This window comes from Heterodontus francisci, chromosome 16 (assembly GCF_036365525.1).
Source record: "Heterodontus francisci isolate sHetFra1 chromosome 16, sHetFra1.hap1, whole genome shotgun sequence".
NCBI classification, from domain to species: domain Eukaryota; kingdom Metazoa; phylum Chordata; class Chondrichthyes; order Heterodontiformes; family Heterodontidae; genus Heterodontus; species Heterodontus francisci.
In genome coordinates this window covers 88,830,806-88,852,797 of record NC_090386.1, presented here as the reverse complement: position 1 = coordinate 88,852,797, position 21,992 = coordinate 88,830,806, and the positions used below count along the sequence as shown (strand labels likewise).

General features: G+C 41.8%; 1 protein-coding gene across 1 annotated transcript in view; it reads left to right on the top strand.

Annotated features, from left to right (window-relative positions):
* The window catches only part of LOC137378345 (E3 ubiquitin-protein ligase Itchy-like), a 123,493-nt gene that overhangs the window by 85,172 nt on the left and 16,329 nt on the right, over positions 1-21,992 (top strand). Inside the window, exons 13-22 of the mRNA XM_068048607.1 lie at positions 684-812; positions 2,278-2,350; positions 2,576-2,647; positions 3,229-3,317; positions 6,403-6,562; positions 9,849-9,982; positions 15,846-15,986; positions 16,243-16,363; positions 18,172-18,276; positions 19,240-19,336. Coding sequence (XP_067904708.1) covers positions 684-812; positions 2,278-2,350; positions 2,576-2,647; positions 3,229-3,317; positions 6,403-6,562; positions 9,849-9,982; positions 15,846-15,986; positions 16,243-16,363; positions 18,172-18,276; positions 19,240-19,336 — 1,121 coding nt within the window. The remainder of the gene's footprint in view (positions 1-683; positions 813-2,277; positions 2,351-2,575; positions 2,648-3,228; positions 3,318-6,402; positions 6,563-9,848; positions 9,983-15,845; positions 15,987-16,242; positions 16,364-18,171; positions 18,277-19,239; positions 19,337-21,992) is intronic.

Here is a 21,992-nt window from a genome sequence, read left to right as displayed (position 1 = left end):
GGCTTCATTGCATTCATACTGGGGAAAGGGTTATGAAAGGAACTCTTAATACACTGTTCACTTTCTGGTATGTGAAGAAAGGAACAGCGTTGATCATATTTGTGGACTGAAACCATTTGAAGTATCATAAACATGAGGCAGTAACTTGAGTTGTGGAGGATAATGAAATAATGCATACACAAGTCAGTTAAACCAATGCTGAATTAGTGTTTAACGTTTAATTATTAAAAATGAAATTGGACTTGTACCTTTCAGATTGAAATTTAGCTAAATAGACTGCAGTTATTCCAGTACCCAGAGGAGTGAGGGTAAGAGTTGAAGAGCTAGCTGGAACCTGTGATGATGGCATACAGATGTTATAAATAATAAAATGAAAGCTAAGAGGGTATTAACGCCAGTCTGTTTTATGTAATCTGTGTGACTTTTCAAAAATTATATTTTGATTCCAGCATTTGTGGTTTCAAGTGAAAACATTTTGATTTGTCTTCATCTATGAAATCCTCTACTGCGGTTTTAGTGTCTGTTACTATTTGTGCTGTATTGTGATGAAAATGGAAATGTTGATGTCGGCAAGCCGAGCCTTGTTTCAAGGTGGTCGGCACCAGCACGTCTGTGATGTTGCCTACTGTCAATGTTCAACGTGCAGTCTTCCACAGATCATGTGTGTTTGCTCATTTCTGCAGCACTCTCAATGAGAAGCCCTTGCCAGATGGATGGGAGATGCGCTTTACAGTTGATGGTGTTCCGTACTTTGTGGATCATAACAGAAGAACAACAACCTACATTGACCCACGCACTGGAAAGTCTGCACTGTAAGTCTTTAAAGTTTTGAATTTGATCACGCATAACTTTTCTAATGGGAAAGAAATGTTGACTGTTGAACACTGTCAGCAATAAGTGATGGTGGATGGTGACTGGATAGAATAAAAATTCTGTCGAATCCAGCACTGATTGTTACTGGATGAAAGTCTCCTCCAGATGAGACCTTAAGCTGCTGTCTCATCTGCCAACTCAATTGGACCTTGTGCCAGTATTTGAAAATGAGTATGAATAATTCTCCTGGTGTTCTGGTCAACACTTCACTGTTAGTGTAAAAAGGCAGCCACATTAGCCTCCGTAAGTCACTGCACTCCAAAATAAAAGAGTTTGTTATAAGCAAGATAATTTGATGTGATAAGGGGTGTATAAATGCAAGAATTCTTAGTTTGTGTAAGGCTACAATGCAAAAGTGCTCATAATTGGGCGCTTTGGGGCTAAAAGGAAATATAAAGTGACAAATGAAATTATGACGTTGATGCTGCATGTGCAAGGGCTAGGGATGAGGGAATTTTATCTTGCATTAAGCCCATTCTACTCCTCATTGGGGAGTAGTCAGTACTGACAGATTATTATTGTCCTTTATGTAATGAACAGAAAGTGTCAAGAACATGTTTGTATAATTTTAAAGAGTTGCTTACTTGGGTTAACTGAACCCTTTATGTACCCTGCAGCTATATGCTACAGGTTGAGATTTCAGTGTGAATCTTGCCTTGGTTGTCATTTGCAGACATGTACTGCTCAAGGCTTATCAGATGCATGACTGAGCTAATAGGAAAGGTGGTAGGGATTCAGTTGTGGCTATGTTTCAGCACCCTGCTTTTGTACCTATTCAAAAAGTTACCTAACCCCCCTCCTTCCTCCTCCGAACCTCATACATTAGAGTGATAATATTTGAATGTTGAATGCCATGCATGCCTTTTTCAGGCACAATGCTTGCAACTTCTGATTTGCCTACTAGGATTTGGAGTTGTAGGCTGTGTTTTTGTGCTGCATTGCAATGGTACTAATTTGGAAATAGTTGCAATCTTTATGTATTGTAATTTGTCTAATTACTTTTAAAGGGACATCACGCTTTTGGTCCACACACAGCCTCTTGCTTCTGAGTTGAAATGTTTGTGCTCACCTAGATACTGACCAGAAACAATGACTTTGTTTTATGCAGAGACAATTTTAAGTATTGTTTTTCTCCAAAAATTGTATTTAGGAGCTTGGTTTTTACTTGTTTAATTTCAGCCCTCGCGTTAGGGCTTCTGAGGGCAGTAATGGAGGAGGGCTGTTCTGTGGCTTGTTAATCTGCTGTTTAATAGAGGTGACTGGTAGGTGGAGGTTAAGCATCGATAAGTTTTGAAGTGTCTCCTCTGTAATCCAAATAAACCTTTCTTGTACTTTGAACCGTACAACCTATGATTTACTTCTCTCCTTCCTGCTCTTCCCCCACTTCTCAACCTTGTTTTTCAGATCAAATGGTCCAAACATAGCATATGTGCGTGATTTCAGATCCAAAGTTTCTTATTTCAGGTTCTGGTGTCAGGTAAGCAACATTTCATTCAGTACAGTGGGGTTCTCCCAATCTATTGCAATATGTTCATCAAAACGCTGGCAGGATATTTGGGCAAAAAGTATAAACGGTTTTTAATATCATTTGTCCAAGGTTCTGAGGGTTAGATCTAGAGAACCCCTGTGGCTGTTCCAGGAGAGTATTTTGGGAAGAATGGGTATTTGACTGATTTATATAATGGATTGTTTTGTTTTCTAGCAACTGGCTGCGCCTCAGCACATAAAGATAACTGTGACAAGGAAAACCTTATTTGAGGACTCATTTCAGCAGGTAACTTTGTTGGGGATGGAGGGAGAAATGTAACTGACTAACTTAATCCAAATAGGTAGAAAGCACATGATCTAATCCTCGGCCCCTGCCAATGCCCCCTCCCTTCATCTAGGTATGAGTGCTACAAGTTCACTCATCTTCGTTTAGTTTTTAATCTCTCTCTGCCAGACAGCTGAACGTTAAAATTGTTGACCCAAATTCTTGGGAATCTCCCCTTTTAACAGGGCAGTGGTGTGGGAGATACCTAAAGATGGAAGATCTTTATTTATATATAGAAGTGAGAGGAGAAATGAATGAAGCATTGGGAATGGAGATGAAGCTCATTAAGAGAAACCCCCATTTATAAATATACTTTGCTGGAATTTAAATTCAGAAAACTTGAGCTTGCAAAAAACTTACTGCCAAGAGTTTGCAAAAGTTGCTTTTATGATTTCTTGACCTGGAAATCCTACCCTATCCTGGTTGTTACTCAGTGCAGTTAAGAGAGCATTGTAGGAATGTTATTGAACTCCTTTACCATAATGATTCCTACTCAGGCTAACTAAAAGTATTTTCAGCTTGACTTCCACCTTGTGTTTCAGATTATGAGTTTCAACCCTCAAGATTTGCGAAGACGATTGTGGATCATTTTTCCAGGAGAGGAAGGCTTAGATTATGGAGGTGTGGCAAGGCAAGTATCTCCATTGTGTGAACAAGCTGATTTAAAGTAACAATCATGGTGCTTAGTGGCAGAAAGTATTTACTAGCTATAGAATGAAGTAGCATAGAAGGAGGCCGTTTGGCCTATGGTGCTTGTGCAGAATCTTTGAAAGAGCTGTACAATTAGTGGCAGTCACCTCTTCCCCAATGTTCCCATCAACGTCCCCCACCCCCCCAAAGTATTTATCCAGTTCCCTTTTGAAAGTTGTTATTGCTTGTGCTTCTGCCACCCTTTCATGCAAATCATTGTAACTCGCTGAGTAAATTTGCCACTCACCTTAAATTTGTATCCTGTGGTTATCGATCCTTCTGCCACTTGAAATAGTTTCTCTTTATTTACACAATCAAAACCTTTCATGATTTTGAGCACCTCTATCTAATCTCCCCTTAACCTGTAAGGAGAACAGCCCCAGTTCTCTAGTCTCTACATAAACTGAAGTCTTTCATCCATTCTAGTAAATCTCTTCTGCACCCTCTCTAAAGCCTTGACATCCTTTCTAAAGTGTGGTGCCCAGAATTAAACATAATACTCTAGCTAAGGCCTAACCAGTGTTTTAAAAAGATTTACCATAACTTAATTTGGCTTGTTGCAAAATAACTTGCTTTTGAATTCAATTCTTTTATTATTAAAGCCAAGAATCCTAGATGCTTATTTAACAGCATTATCAACTGGTCCTACCATCGTCAAAGATTTGTGCACGTTACACCCCCAATTATCTCTGTTCTTGCATTCTCTTTAAAATTGTAATTTAGTTCATAGTCACACTCCTTGTTCTTATCCAAATGTATCACTTTGCCCTTGTCTGTGTTAAATTTTATCTGCCAAGTTTAGTTTAGTTTAGAGATACAGCACTGAAACAGGCCCTTTGGCCCACCGAGACTGTGCCGACCATCAACCACCCATTTATACTAATCCTACACTAATCCCATATTCCTCCCACATCCCCACCTGTCCCTACATTTCCCTACCACCTACCTATACTAGTGGCAATTTATAATGGCCAATTTACCTACCAACCTGCAAGTCTTTTGGCTTGTGGGAGGAAACCAGAGCACCCGGAGAAAACCCACGCAGACACACGGAGAACTTGCAAACTCCACACAGGCAGTACCCAGAATTGAACCCGGGTCGCTGGAGCTGTGAGGCTGCGCTGCTAACCACTGCGCCACTGTGCCGCCCTGAAGTGTCTTCCCATTTTACCAGTCTATGTCCTCCTGAAGTCTGTTACTATCCTCTGCATTATTTGCTAAATTTTTGAGTTTTGAATCATATGCAGACTTTGAAAATATGTCCTGTATACCCAAATTCAGGTCATTAATATATTTCAGAAAGAGCAGTGGTCCCAACACCGACCGCTGGAGGATACCAGTGTATACTACCCTCCAGTTTGAAAAACAGCCGCTCACTACAGCTCAACAAAACAAAAGCAAAATACTGCAGGTGCTGAACATCTGAAATAATAACAAATGCTGGAATACTCAGCAGGTCTGGCAGCATCTGAGGAGAGAGAAACAGTTAATGTTTTAGGTCTGTGACCTTCCACCACAATTCTCTGCTTTCTGTCCCTTAGCCAATTTCATATCACTGTCCCTTTAATCCCGTTGGCTTTAATTTTGTTAAGTCTATCATGTGGTTCTTTGCCATCAATAAACACGTCATCAGCTGTGCTTTCATCAACCCTGTCCATTACTTCTTCAAAGAACTCGATCAAGTTAGTCAAATGTGGTTTGCCTTCAACAAATCTGTGCTGTCTTTCATTTCTTAGCCTATATTTTTGCAAATGCCAATTGATTTTGTCCTGGATTTTTGTTTCTGTTTCCCCACTACTGCCATTAGGTTGACTAGCCTATCGCTGCCAGGTTTATCTCTTTTTTTTTTACAGGGATGTAACATGGGCAACTCTACAATTCTCTGGCATCACTCCCATATCTAAGAGGAAGATTGTGGCCAGAAGTTCCACAATTTTCACCCACCCTTCCCTCAGCAACCTAGGATGCATCCCATTTTGTATGCTGCCAACTTTTATCCTTTTTTTCTTTTTCGCATCTGCCTCCTTTACTGTTAAATTAGCAGCATCCTCTTTAATGAAGACTGATGCAAAGTACTCATTGTAGTACCTCAGCCATGCCCTCTGCCTGCACTAGAATTCCTTTTTGGTCCCTCATCGCCCCAACCCTATAGAGTCATGTTCCCAATCTCAGCTACGTTGTCACAGGTGAGGTGTTGCTTGCAACAAAAGATTACCTAGTAGTTGGCATAATGGTGGGAGAGGCAATTGCTGTGACACACAAACATGAAAATAAAATTAATAAATTCTTCCTGCTCATCAAGCTATATAATCAGTAATTGAGCCATTTGGACCAGAAAGATCCACGGTTCAATCCCTGGTCTGTGCTGGGTTAGCTGATCCCGAAGTTCAGAAAGTGAAAATCAGCCAAGATTCCCACACTGTTGCTGTTCGATGACCCTTGATGAGCATGCATGTTTGAGCATTGTGTAGCACAGAAATGGATACTACTGTAATATCTTCTGTCACCAAATGGCCTGTCAGCTTTCACTGTCCAGTATTGCATAGTAATAATAGCCACTTGGTCATGTTATCATAATGTGCCCATGGAACTCTACCTCAGTAAGGAGTCAACACTTTCAGGTGAAAGGGAATAGGAAGAAAATTGATGAGGGGCGCAAGAGAACTCTAGACAAGATGCAGGTTCTTTGAAAATAATGAACTGATTAGCAAATGTTCTGACTGTACAAATAACTGATCCCAGTTCAAGTTAAAGCATTCTGTCATACTGTTAACTTAAAGTCAAGAGAACGAAAGTGTGGTCTCATGCACAGAATATTGTTTGGAAACCTTGCAGTGAATGCATGGCAGCTGTTGTGGAACATTTAATGAAGCTGGACTGCTACCTTTCTTGATCAAACATCAATTTTATTTGGTCTAGCACAGACGATGTGGAAGTGGAGTAGCTTTAAAAATGAGTCAGATTGCATGTTAAGAATGACTGAAGTCTTGCTACCAGTTTATCTAATAATCATATTTTTTTAATAGAGAATGGTTCTTTCTACTTTCCCATGAAGTTTTGAACCCCATGTATTGCCTCTTTGAGTATGCTGGGAAGGAAAATTATTGCTTGCAAATAAACCCAGCATCTTACATCAACCCAGACCATCTGAAGTACTTCCGGTTCATAGGTCGATTCATAGCCATGGTACGTTACAGGAGTTACTTGAGCCTTAACATTACTGCTCTTTTTAGTTCTGTATACAGTTTTTTAAAAAGCTGGTTAGGTGATAAATAAACCTTACATTTAACTAGATTTTGATTTAGTTTTATGTGTTACAGTGTGTGACACTTAAGAACTATACTGAGATGGTAACCAGAAACTTAGCCTTGGAAGCAGGTTTTACAGTAGTTGCAAGTCTGTAGATCGTTGTAGGCAGCGATGGTGAAATGGCAGGAATAGTAAATAATTACTTAGCTGCAGCATTTACCAGGGAGACAGATCAGGTGGGGATGACATCAGACATGATGAGATTAGAAATGATACAACCACATTTGAAATATTAAATTAATCAAATTCAGAGGATTAAACCCCTGGTCCAGATGGATTTACATCTGGGTATTTTAAAAGAATTAAGGGAAGAGATAGCAGAGGCACGATTACGCATACTTAATAATTCGGTTAAAAAAGGTGTAATGCCAGAGGACTGGTAGGTAGGTAATGTAATAGCTGTCTTTAAGAAGGGAGCTAGAATGTCCAGGGATTTGTAGACCAGTCAACTTAACATTTGCAGTAGGAGAAATAATGGAATCGCTGCTAAAGGTGAAACCAAAAATATTATAATAGTCCACATGGATTTCACAAGTGAATGTCTTATTTGACCAATCTCATTGAAATCTTTGAAGAGGTAACAGAGAGAGTAGACAAGATTAATGCAGTAGGTATAACTTATCTAGATTTATTGCTGAAAACAGAGACATTTTGTCAAAGCTTTTCGTCTTGCACTCAGGACAAATCACAAGAATACCAATGTAAGAGAAAGCAACAAATTTATACTGTATGAGAAGAGAGTGCCGATTGGTAGAGGCATTGCAGTGGAGAATGCACCAGTTTATGGTGTCTGACCGTTAACTGCCGAGCTTTGTTTGAAATTTAAACCAGGCAGCTTGACTCTGTCAAGGCATTGCCCTGAGGAATGAACCAGTGAATGGCTGTCACTTATTTTGATTAGCTGAAACAAGCGCAATGTGTGTACATGTTCTTTCCGTCTGCAAAGAGCAGGGACCTGTGTATTAATATCTGTAGCTTCCTGTACCTGCAAACGCACATACATACATTGCACCTTTGTAGACAGAAAGAACATGTACACACATTGCACCTGTTTCAGCTAATCAAAATTAGTGGCAACCATTCACTGGTTCATTCATTCCTCAGGGCAATGCCTTGACCAATCAGAGTCAAGCTCCTGGTTTAAATTTCAAACAAAGCTTGGCAGTTAACTGTCAATCACAAACTGGTGCATTCGCCATGGCAACGCCTCTACCAATCAGAGTCCACTTGCCAACCAATCAGCACCTTGTTCTCATGCAGTAGAAATCTGGCGCTCTCCTTTACATTGGTATTCTTGCGAATTGTCCTGAGTGCAAGATGAAAAGCTTCGACAAAATGTCTGTTTTCAGCAATACTCAAGTTCTGTGCTACCAAATGACTATTTATCTAGATTTCCAAAAGGTCTTCGATGAGGTGCTGCATAATAGATAAATGAATACGGTCACGGTGTATGGAGTCGGGTGACAAATAGCAGAATGGATAGCTAGCTGGTTTCAAGATAGAGCGTAGGGGTAAAGGGTAGCTATTCAGAGTGGCACATGGTGGAATGTGGGATCCTACAAGGATCAATACTGGGATCACTGTTCACAATGTATATTAACAATTTAGAATCTGGAATCAACACAATTTCTAAATTTGTGGATGACACCAAATTAGGCATAGTCAACACTGAGGAGGACCGTAACAAAGTACAAGAAGGCTTAATAAACTTGCAGAATGAGCATATAATTGGCCAATAATTTCAACAATTAAGTGTGAGGTGTTACATTTTGCTAAGATTACGGAGGTCACATTACTTGGAAAGTGACTTGGTCACATTGAGGATATAAATGGGGTAGAGAAACAAAGCTAAGTACAAATGCACAAATAGCAAAGTTGTGACGTAGGTTAACAATGCCATTTTAAAACAAAACCAAGCACGAGGGCTTATTTCTAGATGGATATAATTGAAAAATAGAGAAGTTATTCTAAACCTATATCGAACTTTGATAGACCACACTTAGAAAACTGTACACAATTCTGGTTGCCATATTATAAAAAGGATACAGAGGCGCAGATGATTTACTAGAATTGTACCAGAAATGCGGAAAAAGGTGAACAGGCTGGGTCTCTTTTCTCTTGAAAAGGGAAGGCTGGGGGTGGTGTGGAATCTGATAGAGATTATGAAAGGTTTTGGTGGAGTAGATGCAGAGAGAATGTTTCCACTTGTGGGGAAGAGTAAAACTAGAGGCCATAAATACAAGATGGTCGCCAAGAAATCCAGTATGAAATTCAGAAGAAATTTCTTTACCCAGAGAATTGAGAAATTGTGGAACTAGCTACTGCAGGGATGGTGGAGGTGAATAATATAGATGCATATGAGGTAGAAGGAATAGAGGATTATGCTAATAAAGTTGGATAAGGAAAGATGAGAGGAGCTTGAGGGAAGCTTAAGTGCATGAGCTGGTTAGGCCGAATGGCTTATTTCTGAGCTATATGTGGTTAAGTATCCGCTTTAACCAGTTACCTGCTGTTTCTCTCAAGTTTATCAGGCTTGTAAATTGCGTTGATTATATTTCCATATTTCGAGCATTGGCATTCACCAAGTGATGTCGACTGACATTTTGAAAGTAATTATGTATGTGTTCTATCTTGCATTTGAATTGCACAGCAGCAGCAAGTCTAACTTCTCTGGTCTTTTCTACTACCCCAAACGTCATCGGTGTTCAGGTGCCTTCTAGCATCTTGACTACAACCCTACACTTGTATAAATGTATAAAAGTATGAGATTGGATAACTTACCTACAAAAATTGAATTGTGTACAATATTGCGGACTTTCTTTTACATTTTCAGTGCACAGCTAAGTTCTGACACTTGACATAAGCATCAGGACTTTCCTGATAATAACTAAAATACTCAACACTGCAGGTACAGACCAGCTTGCATTTGCAAGCTCTTGTTTTATGTTTGTCTTATTGTCATCTCACTCTAGTGAGCACTGATTGCAGAAATTTATTGCAAATCTCAGTGTTTTAATGGTGGCTGTGCCTTTCAGTGTAATGTCAACTGTTCAAGAGCCATCAGTTCTGCTCCTATGAGCAGTGAACACTGTGTGTGTGTGAAAGAGAGATAATTTCTAGAAATCATTAATAGATTTTGCTTTGCTTTTCTTTTTCACACCAGGCTCTGTTTCATGGGAAATTCATTGACACTGGATTTTCTCTCCCATTTTACAAACGTATGCTGAACAAACCAATAGTAACCAAAGACTTGGAATCTATTGATCCAGAATTTTACAACTCCCTCATTTGGATAAGGTTTGTATTTTAATATTTTTGGTGTTGATTGCAAGCTTTTACCATTACTGACTGTGCAACTAAATTAAAATAAAGCAGTAATGTAAAATAGTAACATGCTTCAGGCAGGAGACAGCAGTTGGCCCATTTATCCTGCCCAATAAATTATCCCTTTCAGATAATACCTTATCCTTTATAAAGCTTAATCCCTGCAGATGTGAGGAAGCTGTATATTTCCTTTTTGAAATCACTTACCATAAAAGTTTCCTGTCCAGCTACCTGCACTGGCACCTTGTTTTATATTGTAAATCATGTCAACTATCAGCTCTTTTGGGGGGGCTGATGATCAATGCATACTGGACCCCAATCCTCAGTCTTGTTCCTAAGCAAATCTAGCTGCTCATGGAATGGATCTCTGCTCACCTCCCTTTAATGTGTTCCTGATGCTGTTGACGATGATTGTGGCCATTCATTGGGTTATTGGGTTTTTTTAACTCTATTTGGTGATGAGGGGTAGACAGCGAACAGGTAGAGTGCCTCTAAACTGGGGCGGGAGAGTAATTGTTCAGGTAACTTTTGGGGAAGTGATGGTTTCATTGGTCCGTTGAAAATCCAGATGTCACTTCTATTTAGGTTAAAACTTTGCAATTGTGAGGAAGAACATGCTTAAAATAATCCAGAGTACATCATTTTAATGCAAAAATGCAAAGTTTTCTAGGGTCCTGTAACCAGTGTCCCCTCAATTCTTTTTGTTATGCACAGCCTGTTGATGTGAATGTGTGGTACCTTTTAAAATCTTGTGTGCCATGCACAAATGGTATCTTAAAGGGAGCAAGTTGCAAGTGGCCTGAGTTGTACTTTCCGGGTTGCTGTGTGACCATGCACAGTTTACAGGGAATATTGCCTCGAACCCCCTGGAGCTGCACCACCAGTCTTGTCTACAACACTTGGACTTTCCTCTTCAGTCTTTCATGTACTTGCATTTTTTTTCCTCCCACACAAGTGAATGAATGTTGAGTTACCTGCAGCTTAACTTACACAGACCATCTGTGATAAAAATCAGGGCCACTCTTAAGGTGACCGACTATTGAAGCTGTTAGTTGCCTTTTGTTGGTTTTCTAGGTGGCCTGTTGGATCACAGCTTTATAGAAAAATATTGGGAGTTCTTAAAATGTTGCAATATGTAGAATGCCAGATAAGGAGCATCATGTCAGTGGGGGCATTTATTTGGCACAAATGCTTACTTTTAATAAGATGTCTTATGCATTCAAATGGATGATGAAAAGGATGAAACAGACCAGGATTACCCTTTTTGAAAAATGCAGTTCTGTTCCCCCAGAATCCTGGTTCCGCAGAGGAGGAGTAGGCCACAGATAGAGCTGGCCCATTTTATGGTACTGGAATAGGGAAATGTTGAGGTACAATTCTTGGTTCAGTACTGTACCTTACCCATTACACAATTGACAGGCAAAACAAAGCTATAGTAGTTCACAAGGTGCTGCTTTTCTGAGTTTGAGGTTAAGTTCATGAACCAGCAGACCAGGAGGAACTTTGCATCTTAACTGTGCAGTAACGTGGTTCTACCAGATGCTGCCACTAGTGCTAGCAGTGCAAGAATATTCTTTCCAGCCCTGGCATTTCTCTTTTTGAAAATACATGCATTCATATGCTGCCCTTAGAGCTTAGGATATTAGTTTGGACTGTTGTTTGATTTTGACTGCCCCTCACTGGGTGATGTGTTCAGCCAGTTGGTAAAGTCTGAGCAGGGTTGTTGAATGCTCAGTATTTGTGATAGGAAAGAAGGAGAATCTGAATACCAGCCTTGTTTTCCCTGTTCTTCTGCCCCTACCCTGCAGACACTGCATTGATTACTGATGTGGCTGCAGGGGTATTGCCAAACAATGGAAGTTTATTTTATAAATCTATCTTCTAATTTTAACTAGAATTTTTACCACAATATTTTCTTCACCCGCCATCCTATGGTAATGTTCACCTCTTCTAGTAAAGATCAGAAACTTGCAACCAATATTATCCGCCACCTTCATGCTGAGTGTTCTGAATATTTTTTTTATTTGTTCGTCGGTTGATATGGGCATCACTGACAAGGCCAACATTTATTACCCATCCCTAATTGCCCTTGAGAAGGTGGTGGTGAGCTCTCTTCTCGAACTGCTGCAGTCCTTGTGGGGTAGGTACACCCTCAGTGTTTTTAGGAAGGGAGTTCCAGGATTTTGTCCCAGCAGCAGTGAAGGAACAGCGATATAGTTCCAAGTCAGGATGGTGTGTGGCTTGGCGGGGAACTTGCAGGTGGTGGTGTTCCCATGCAACCGCTGCCTATGTCCTTCTAGGTGGTAGAGGTCGCAGGTTTGGAAGGTGCTGTCTAAGGAGCCTTTGTGCATTGCTGCAGTGCATTTTGTAGATGGTACACACTGGTGCTACTGTGCGTCCGTAGTGAAGGGAGTGAATGTTTGTGGATGGGGTGCCAATCAAGCGGGCTACTTTGTCCTGGATGGTGTTGAGCTTCTTGAGTGTTGTTGGAGCTGCACCCATCCAGGCAAGTGGAGAGTATTCCATCACACTCCTGACTTGTGCCTTGTAGGTGGTGGACAAGCTTTGTGGAGTCAGGGAGTGAGTTACTCACTGCAGATTCCTAGCCTTTGACCTGCTCTTGCAGCCACAGTATTGATATGGCTACTCCAGTTCAGTTTCCAGTCAATGGTAATCCCCAGGGTGTTGATAGTGGGGGATTCAGTGATCATAATGCCATTGAATGTCATGGGGCGATGGTTAGATTCTCTTGTTGGAGATGGTCCTTGCCTGGCACTTGTGTGACGCGAAAGTTACTTGCCACTTATCAGCCCAAGCCTGGAAGTTGTCCAGGTCTTGCTGCATTTCTGCACGGACTGCTTTAATATCTGAGGAGTCGCAAATGGTGCTGAATATTGTGCAATCATCAGCGAACATCCCCACTTCTGACCTTATGATTGAAGGAAAGTTATTGATGAAGCAGCTGAAGATGGTTGGGCCGAGGACACTACCCTGAGGAGCTCCTGCAGTGATATCCTGGAGCTGAGATGATTGACCTCCAACAACCACAACCATCTTCCTTTACACTAGGTATGCCTCCAACCAGCAGAGAGTTTTCCTCCTGTTTCCCATTGACTCCAATTTTGCTAGCGCTCCTTGATGCCATGCTCAGTCAAATGCTACATTGATGTCAAGGGCAGTCACTCTCACGACACCTCTAGAGTTCAGCTCTTTTGTTCATGTTTGAACCAAGGCTGTAATGAGGTCAGGAGCTGAGTGGCGCTGGCGGAACCCAAACTGAGCGTCACTGAGCAGGTTATTGCTAAGCAAGTGCCGCATGATAACACTGTCGACGACACCTTTCATCACTTTACTGATGATTGAGGGTGGACTGATGGGATGGTAATTGGCCAGATTGGATTTATCCTGCCTTTTGTGGACAGGACATAACTGGTCAGTTTTCCACATTGCCGGATAGATGCCAGTGTTGTAGCTGACTGGAACAGCTTGGCTAGGGACGCGGCTAGTTCTGGAGCACAGGTCTTCAGTACTGTTGCCGGAGTGTTGTCAGGGTGCATAGCCTTTGCAGTATCCAGTGCCTTCAGTCGTTTCTTGATATCACGCAGAGCGAATTGAATTGGCTGAAGTTTGGCATCTGTGATGCTGGGGACATCAGGAGGAGGCCGAGATGGATCATCCATGGCACTTCTGACTGAAGCTGGTTGCAGATGCTTCAGCCTTATCTTTTGTACTAATGTGCTGGGCTTCACCATCATTGAGGATGGGGATATTTGTGGAGCCACCTCCTCCTGTCAGTTGTTTAATTGTCCACCACCAGACACGACTGGATGTAGCAGGACTGCAGAGATTGGATCTGATCCGTTGGGTGTGGGATTTCTTAGCCATGTCTATTGCATGCTGCTTCCGCTGTTTGGCATGCAATTAGTCCTGGGTTGTAGTTTCACAAGGTTGACACCTCATTTTGAGGTATGCCTGGTGCTGCTCCTGGCATGCCCTCCTGCACTCTTCATTGAACCAGGGTTGATCCCCGGCTTGATGGTAATGCTAGAGTGGGGAATATGCCGGGCCGTGAGGTTACAGATTGTGGTCGATTGCAATTGTGCTGCTGCTGATGGCCCACAACACCTCATGGATGCCCAGTTTTGCATTACTAGATTTGTTCTAAATCTATCCCATTTAGCACGGTGGTGGTGCCACACAACATGATAGGTATTCTCAATGTGAAGACGGGACTTCGTCTCCACAAGGACTGTCATGGACAGATGCATTTGCGGCAGGCAGATTGGCGAGGACGCGGTCAGGTATGTTTTTTTCCTCTTGTTGGTTCCCTCATCACCTGCCGCAGACCCAGTCTAGCAGCTATGTCCATTAGGACTCGGCCAGCTCGATCGGTAGTGGTGCTACCGATGGACGTTGAAGTCTCCGGCCCAGAGTACATTCTGTGCCCTTGCTACTCTGTGCTTCCTCCAAGTGGTGTTCAACATGGAGGAGTACTGATTCATCAGCTGAGCTGGGGCAGTAGGTGGTAATCAGCAGGAGATTTCCTTTCCCATGTTTGACCTGATGCCTTGAGACATCATGGTAACTCCCTGTCAACTGTATACCACAATGCCGTCACCTCTGCTGTGTCTGTCCTGCCGGTGGGACAGGACATACCCAGGGATGGTGATGGCGGTGGCTGGGACATTGTCTGTAAGGTATTGTTCCGTGAGTATGGCTGTTGCTTGACCAATCTGTGGGATAGCTCTCCCAACTTTGGCACAAGCCCCTAGATGTTAGTAAGGAGGACGGTGCAGGGTCGACAGGGCTGAGTTTGCCAGTGTCATTTCCAGTGCCTATGTCGATGCCGGGTGGTCCATCTGGTTTCATTCCTTATTGACTTTATAAAAGTTTGATACTATTGAGTGGCTTGCTAGGTAGGGCATTTAAGATCACATTGCTGTGGGTCTGGAGTCACACGTAGGCCAGACCATTTAAGGACAGCAAATTTCCTTCCCTAATGGACATTCGTGAACCAGTTGGGATTTTATAACAACCAACAATGGCTTCATGGCCATCATTAGACTAGCTTTTAATTCCAAATTTATTAATTGAATTCAAATTCCACCTTCTGCCATGGTCAGATTCGAACCCATGTCCTCAGAGCAATAATATAAAAGCAAAATACTGCAGATGCTGGAAATCGGAAACAAAAACAAAAAGTGCTGTAAATACTCAGCAGGTCTGACAGCATCTGTCGAGAGAGAAGCAAATTTCATGTTTCAGGTCTGTGCCCTTTCATCAGAACCATGTGCCTGCTTTTCATGTAGTCAGAGCTGCTCATTATTCCGCCGTTAACAGTCTGTTTGGACTAATGCTTTGTCTTTCACCACAAGTATTACGACACGCCTTGCCTTTGTTCCAGGACAGCTTGGTTATTTAATCTCTTGCCTTATCAAACACCATCTTCTTTGTTCTCTCCCCCACCCCCATCACCTTCACTTGCTTAAAACCTAATTCTTTTCTAACCTTTGCCAGTTCTAAAACGAAGAGTTCTGATGAAAGGTCACAGATCTGAAACGTTAACTTTGCTTCTCCTCCACATGTGCTGCCAGACCTGCTGAGTATTTCCAGCACTTTTTGTTTTTGTCCTCAGAGCAATACTCTGGGTCCCTGGGGTACTAGTCCAGTGACAATACCATTACACCACTGCTTCCCCTAAAGTTAATTTGAGTTAACTTGTTGGGTTTGATTAGTTCACTTTGAGCAGTTTGCATTGAAAATGGACTAGACTTACATTTGGCTTTGTTTTGTTTTTGTAATCGTTATTTATAGAAAAAAAATGTCTTGTTTCCAGGGAGAACAACCTAGAAGAATGTGGTCTCGAAATGTATTTCTCAGTTGACAAGGAAATTTTAGGTGAAATACAAACCCATGAACTGAAACCTGACGGCAACAATGAGCTGGTGACTGAGGAAAACAAAGAGGAGTATATTAGGTAAGGTGAACTGAATATCTTCCAGTGCTAGCTATAGTTGAACATTTCATATTGAAATTCATTTTATCATGTTCCAAGTAACTCAAGTATGCAACACTATAGTTGCTAACCATCTAAATGAGATTTGCTAACGCTACAGATTAAATGTAGATTGTAAAAAGAAAATACTCATTCCTTGTATTTTCTGTATTGTAAATTTGCTGGAAGCAGATAATGGTTCAAGAAGTCATTAATATAAATGGTTTGAACCGCACAGGCTTGTAGCTGAGTGGAGACTATCAAGAGGTGTTGAAGAACAGACGCAGGCATTCTTGGAAGGATTTAATGAAGTGCTTCCTTTACACTATCTTCAGTCATTCGATGCCAAAGAATTGGAGGTATTGTTGAGTGCTTTTAGTTTCATTTGTGTGTTTAACTAGATGGTGATACAGTGACCTGTGGTTATTCACTTTATTGTTTTCTATCCTTCTCCTGGATTGGAGAGGAGCATTCCATTAAGCGTGGAAGAAGTAAAGGCTATTGGACTACAAATAGGGAGGCAGTGGCATAGTGGTAATGCCACTGGAATAGTAATCCAAAGTCAGGCTAATGCTCTGGGGACATGGATTCAAATCCCACCATGGCAGGTGGTGGAATCTGAATTCAGTTAATAAATCTGGAATTAAAAGCTAGTCTAATGATCATGAAACCATTGTCGATTGTTGTAAAAACCCATCCGGTTCATTAATGTTCTTTAGGGAAGGAAATCTGCCATCCTTACCTGGTCTGGCCTACAGGTGATTCCAGAGCCACAGCAATGTGGTTGACTCTTAAAATGCTCTCTGAAATGGCCTAGCAAGCCGCTCAGTTCAAAGTCAATTAAGGATGGGCAACAAATGCTGACCTAGCCTGCGACGTCCACATCCCACAAATGTATATTTTTTAAAAAGGGCTGTGTATCGCCAGCGTCCACCATATAATAATGTGTGTGGTCATTTTCCATCTTTGGTTTAATGTTGACCCTCAAGGCAATTTCACAAATGTTCCAGGACACTCATTTTGCGGAATGAAATATGTTTATCCTGATCAGTGTTCATCTGTATTTGCATTTATTTCTTGAATATTTAGTGCATTTTAGAAGTGCCACGTTATTTGTGTTGCTTTTCAGAATTTTAATATGTTGATCATCTCTTTCTTCAAATCCATTTCTGATAAATACAGTCCCTCTTTTTACTTCATCTGAGCCAGCTTGATCTGAACTTCAATTCTGGACCTGGATACCAGCATTTAGATTTCTTAACTATGTAATCAGTTTTAGACACAGTCTTGTTTTTAAGACTTCATGTTGATATTAGAATTTGTCTTTCAAGGTGCCCCTTATATCATTTCTGCCAGTGCCACAAGATGATTCCTGGGATAAGTGATTGGGGGTGATTTGTGTCTGTGTGTTTGGGGAGGAATTCCTTTGCCCCCATGTGGAAAGTGATGTGAAGCAGCTCTGAAGATTGCTCAAATGAGATGGCCTTTTGACATTGGGGCGGCGCAGTGGTTAGCACCGCAGCCTCACAGCTCCAGCGACCCGGGTTCAATTCTGGGTACTGCCTGTGTGGAGTTTGCAAGTTCTCCCTGTGTCTGCGTGGGTTTCCTCCGGGTGCTCCGGTTTCCTCCCACATGCCAAAGACTTGCAGGTTGATAGGTAAATTGGCCATTATACATTGCCCCTAGTATAGGTAGGTGGTAGGGGAATATAGGGACAGGTGGGGATGTGGTAGGAATATGGAATTAGTGTAGGATTAGTATAAATGGGTGGTTGATGGTCGGCACAGACTCGGTGGGCCGAAGGGCCTGTTTCAGTGCTGTATCTCTAAACTAAACTAAACATAACCATGGGGTCGTACTGGATTTCTTTGTTGAGAATCAAAGAATTTTACAGCACAGTAGAAGGCCATTCAACTCATCAAGATTGTGCCAGTCTCTGAAAGAGCTGCTCAATTGGTTTAATTTCCCAGCCCTCCTTCCGTACCTTTTTTGCAGATATTTTTCAAATATTTATCCACTTTTAAAAGCAACGGTCAGTTCCATGAGCATCTGGGCATCAACTGCATTGCCAGTAGCTGCTAAAATGACATTTTTCTGGTGGTGCCAGTATTCTGCCACTGTTTGGCCTTGGGTTAAGACTTTCTTAATTCTGATCAAATTTTTACAGGTACTACTTTGTGGAATGCAAGAGATAGACTTGAATGATTGGCAGAGAAATGCAATTTATCGTAACTATACCAGAAACAGCAAACAAGTGGTCTGGTTTTGGCAGGTATGTAAAGGGCTCTGCATTCTTCACATGTTGTGCTCAAGAGTTCTTACTACAGGAAGGTCTCACAACTTATAACTGGACAGTTCTATTTAAAATAACTAAATGCTCTCACTGCCATAGTGTCAGGCAGTGTATCAGCATGGTCTCCCTTGAGATGCCTTCACTGGTTCACTCATGTGCTTCAGAAAAGGGAACTGCCACCTGGTACTTGGTGCAGCCTATATGTAACTCCAGCCCCATATTACATGAGTTAATATCCTCTGGCCAACCAAGCATGGGAAATAAACACAGCCTTGTCAGTGTTTACACAATCTTACAGAACACAAGGAGGCCAGTCAGCCTGTGTGCCTGTGCTGGCTCTTGAAGGAGCTGTCCAATGTAGTCCCACACCCTAGCTTTCTCCCCATAATCCTGCAAACTAGCCCTCTTGAAGTACATGTCCAGTTGCCTTTTGAAGGTTCATATGGAATTTGATTCTACCACCCTTTCAGCTAGTGCATTCCAGATCATCGTAACCATGTGTGAAATAATTGTTCCTAATTTCCCGTCTAGTTCTTTTGCCAATTATTGTAAATCCAGGAACACTGGATTTAACCCAGTTGCCAAAGGAAGTAATTTGTCCCTGTTAGCTCTATCCAAACCCGTCATAATTTTGAATACCTTTACGAAATCTGCCCTCCCTGTTCTCAGGAGAGCAATCCCAGATTCTGTAATTTCTCCAACTAATTGAATTTCCTTGTCCCTGGTAAAACTAAGTACTCTCTCCAACACCTTGATATTTTGATATATATATAATTAGACTGGTCAATGCAAGTTTTATAAATTTCCAATAGCCTTATATTTTGTAACAACAGAAAGCAAACTGCGAGGTTTGAGTGAATTTCAAGTTCTGGTAAAGAAGCATGTGTACTGCACAAATGAATTGTGATTATCTGTCTCATCTCAATGACACCGCTTCCTTAGGTTGTGAAGGAAATGGACAATGAGAAGCGAATGCGTCTGCTGCAGTTTGTCACAGGAACATGCCGTTTACCAGTTGGTGGTTTTGCTGATCTCATGGGTAAGCAGTGTTCAAAACCAAATGAGCGGATGTAATAAAGAGGAATTTGTTCATTCAGGTTGCTTGTTTGGCCTGCAGCCACCATCTTTTATTTTCCATTTTAGGGGATGTTCATGGTATCTAGTTTTAAAATGTTATTGTGGAGAGCTCCTCCAATGATTGTGAGTAAACATTGATGTGCCTATGTTTGGTCCCTTGTGATAAGTTAGCTGACTTCATATGGAGCGGCAGCTGGGCCCTACAATTAACTTCAATGGCCCAGCTTCCGAGGGTAGGAAAATCTGCCAGATTTCCAGCTTCTGATTTCAGCAAGGGTCACTGTATATCAAAGTGCATCTGAGTGGTTGTCAAGTGAGGATGATATCAGCTAGGCTGTGATGGAATAGCAAAAAAAAAAGTAACCGTGAAGTAGTCAGACTGGTTCATTAATGTCCTTTAGTGAAGAAACCTGCCGTCCTTACCCAGACTAGCCTATATGTGACACCAGACCTATTTTTTTTTTGATCACTCATTTTTTTAATATTCTTTAACTGTGAAACATTTGGCAGCCTCAAATTCGGAAGTACCATTTGCTTAACTAGAGAGAATAAAATCTAAACTTAATATGCAACCCACAATGTAGAGGTGAAACTCAGTCATATTGCAGTATGCTTTTTTTTTTACTGTTAATGCACTTTTTATGGAACTGTGGTGGAAGAGTCAGTTACTAGAGGACATAGGTTTAAGGTGCGAGGGGCAAAGTTTAGAGGGGATGTGCGAGGCAAGTTTTTTACACAGAGGGTGGTGAGTGCCTGGAACTTGCTGCCAGGGGAGGTGGTGGAAGCAGATACGATAGCGACGTTTAAGAGACATCTTGACAAATACATGAATAGGAAGGGAATAGAGGGATATGGGCCCCGGAAGTGCAGAAGGTGTTAGTTTAGGCAGGCATCAAGATCGGCGCAGGCTTGGAGGGCCGAATGGCTTGTTCCTGTGCTGCACTGTTCTTTGTGAACTTAGGTCTGTTCAGATGGAACATAGCAGCTAGGCAAGTTTGTGATTTGCAAGAATTAATTCTAATCCCTTTTGGCTCTATTGAGTGTTAGGTGAGCCAACTTCTTCAACCACTGCAGTCTGTGTGATGAAGGTACTCCCACAGTGCTGTTCAGTAGGAAGTTCCAAGGTTTTGACTCGGTAATGATGAAGGAATGGCGGTATACTTGCAAGTTGGCATGATGTGCGAATTGGAGATGGTGGTGTTCAATGTCTCCTCTTTTTCTTTGTACACAACCTGTTTATTCCAATGCACCTACATGTGGTTTTCTTACAGGAAACAAATTGTGAATGACCTGCATGGTACCTTCCAAATTACTGCGCCACCGTACATGCGCTCAACTTAATGGGAACATTAGTGGTGTTTCTGTGCACCTGTTCGCTTGTCCTTTTAGGTAGCAGAAGTTGTGGGTTTGGGAGGATGTGCCAACGTATTGTCGAGTTGCTGCAGTGGAAGATGGTACACACTGCAGCCATATTGCACCAGTGGTGGAGGGAGTGAATGTTTAAGGTGGTGGATTGCGTGCTGGTCAAGTGGGCTGCTTTGTCCTGCATGGTTCCAGAGTGTCGTTGGAGCTGCACTGTTCCAGGCAAGTGGGGAGTATTCCACTACACTCCCGACTTATGCCTGTAGTTGGTGGAAAGGCTTTAGGGAGTCAGAAGATGAGTCACTTGCTGCAGAATACCCAGCCTCTGACCTGCTCTTGTATCTCCAGTAATTTATGTGGATTGCCCAGTTAAATTTCTGGTCAATGACGACCCCCAAGTCATTGATGGTGGAAAACTTTGAGGAAGGATACCTCATTAGGGTCAGATAGGCAATAGTGCCACTGTGGGCACATCCCTGCTGCCCACCAGCCCCTAGCAGCCAGAAACTTCACCCCATCCACCCCTTTTTACCCACCAGTGTTCCCCTCAGGCTCTGCGCGAGGGGACAGATCTAAAAAGGTCCATAATTATCTGTTCAGAAATCCTGGCTGCTTCCCAGGCCTGGACCCCAATTTGCTGTTACTTACATTGCTAAATTTTCATTATTGACTTTTTGGAATGTTTTAGGTATATTTATCGTCCGTGAGTGAATTGTGAACTAAGGTGGGTTTAAAATCTGATTTTGTTCCAGTAAGGTTAGGTGTTCCCATCTCTGACTATGCTCCATATGGGGGGGGGGTCTTTCTTTTGGACTCTCCTAAAGGTATAGTCTAATGTAGAGTGCAATTTTACGGCTGCCTGTGGCTATCCAGACGTTCTTCATTTGTGAGCTTTGACATTTATCTTTTGTAAATAAAGTTGTTTTTACTAAGACTAGACTGTTGAGTTGGGAGTTTTCGTTGTTTTGTGCGCAATACGTCTTAGAGGACAAACTGACAGCTATAAATGCAAGGACATTTCACGTGAGTCGAAGGAATCTTTGGTGAACCTTGGTGTAATGGCTGTTGAACAATTTTAAAGATGCAGTAATCGAAACTCCATAATTTGTTCATAATAAACTCCATATAGTTAATTATAACAATTTAGTAAGGATTTAATAAGTATTTATTTATTTTATATTAACTAACTAGTGCTAGAAATGTCAGTTAGAGGGGTAAAGTGCTTCACCTGTGAGATCTGGGAGGTCCGTGACGCT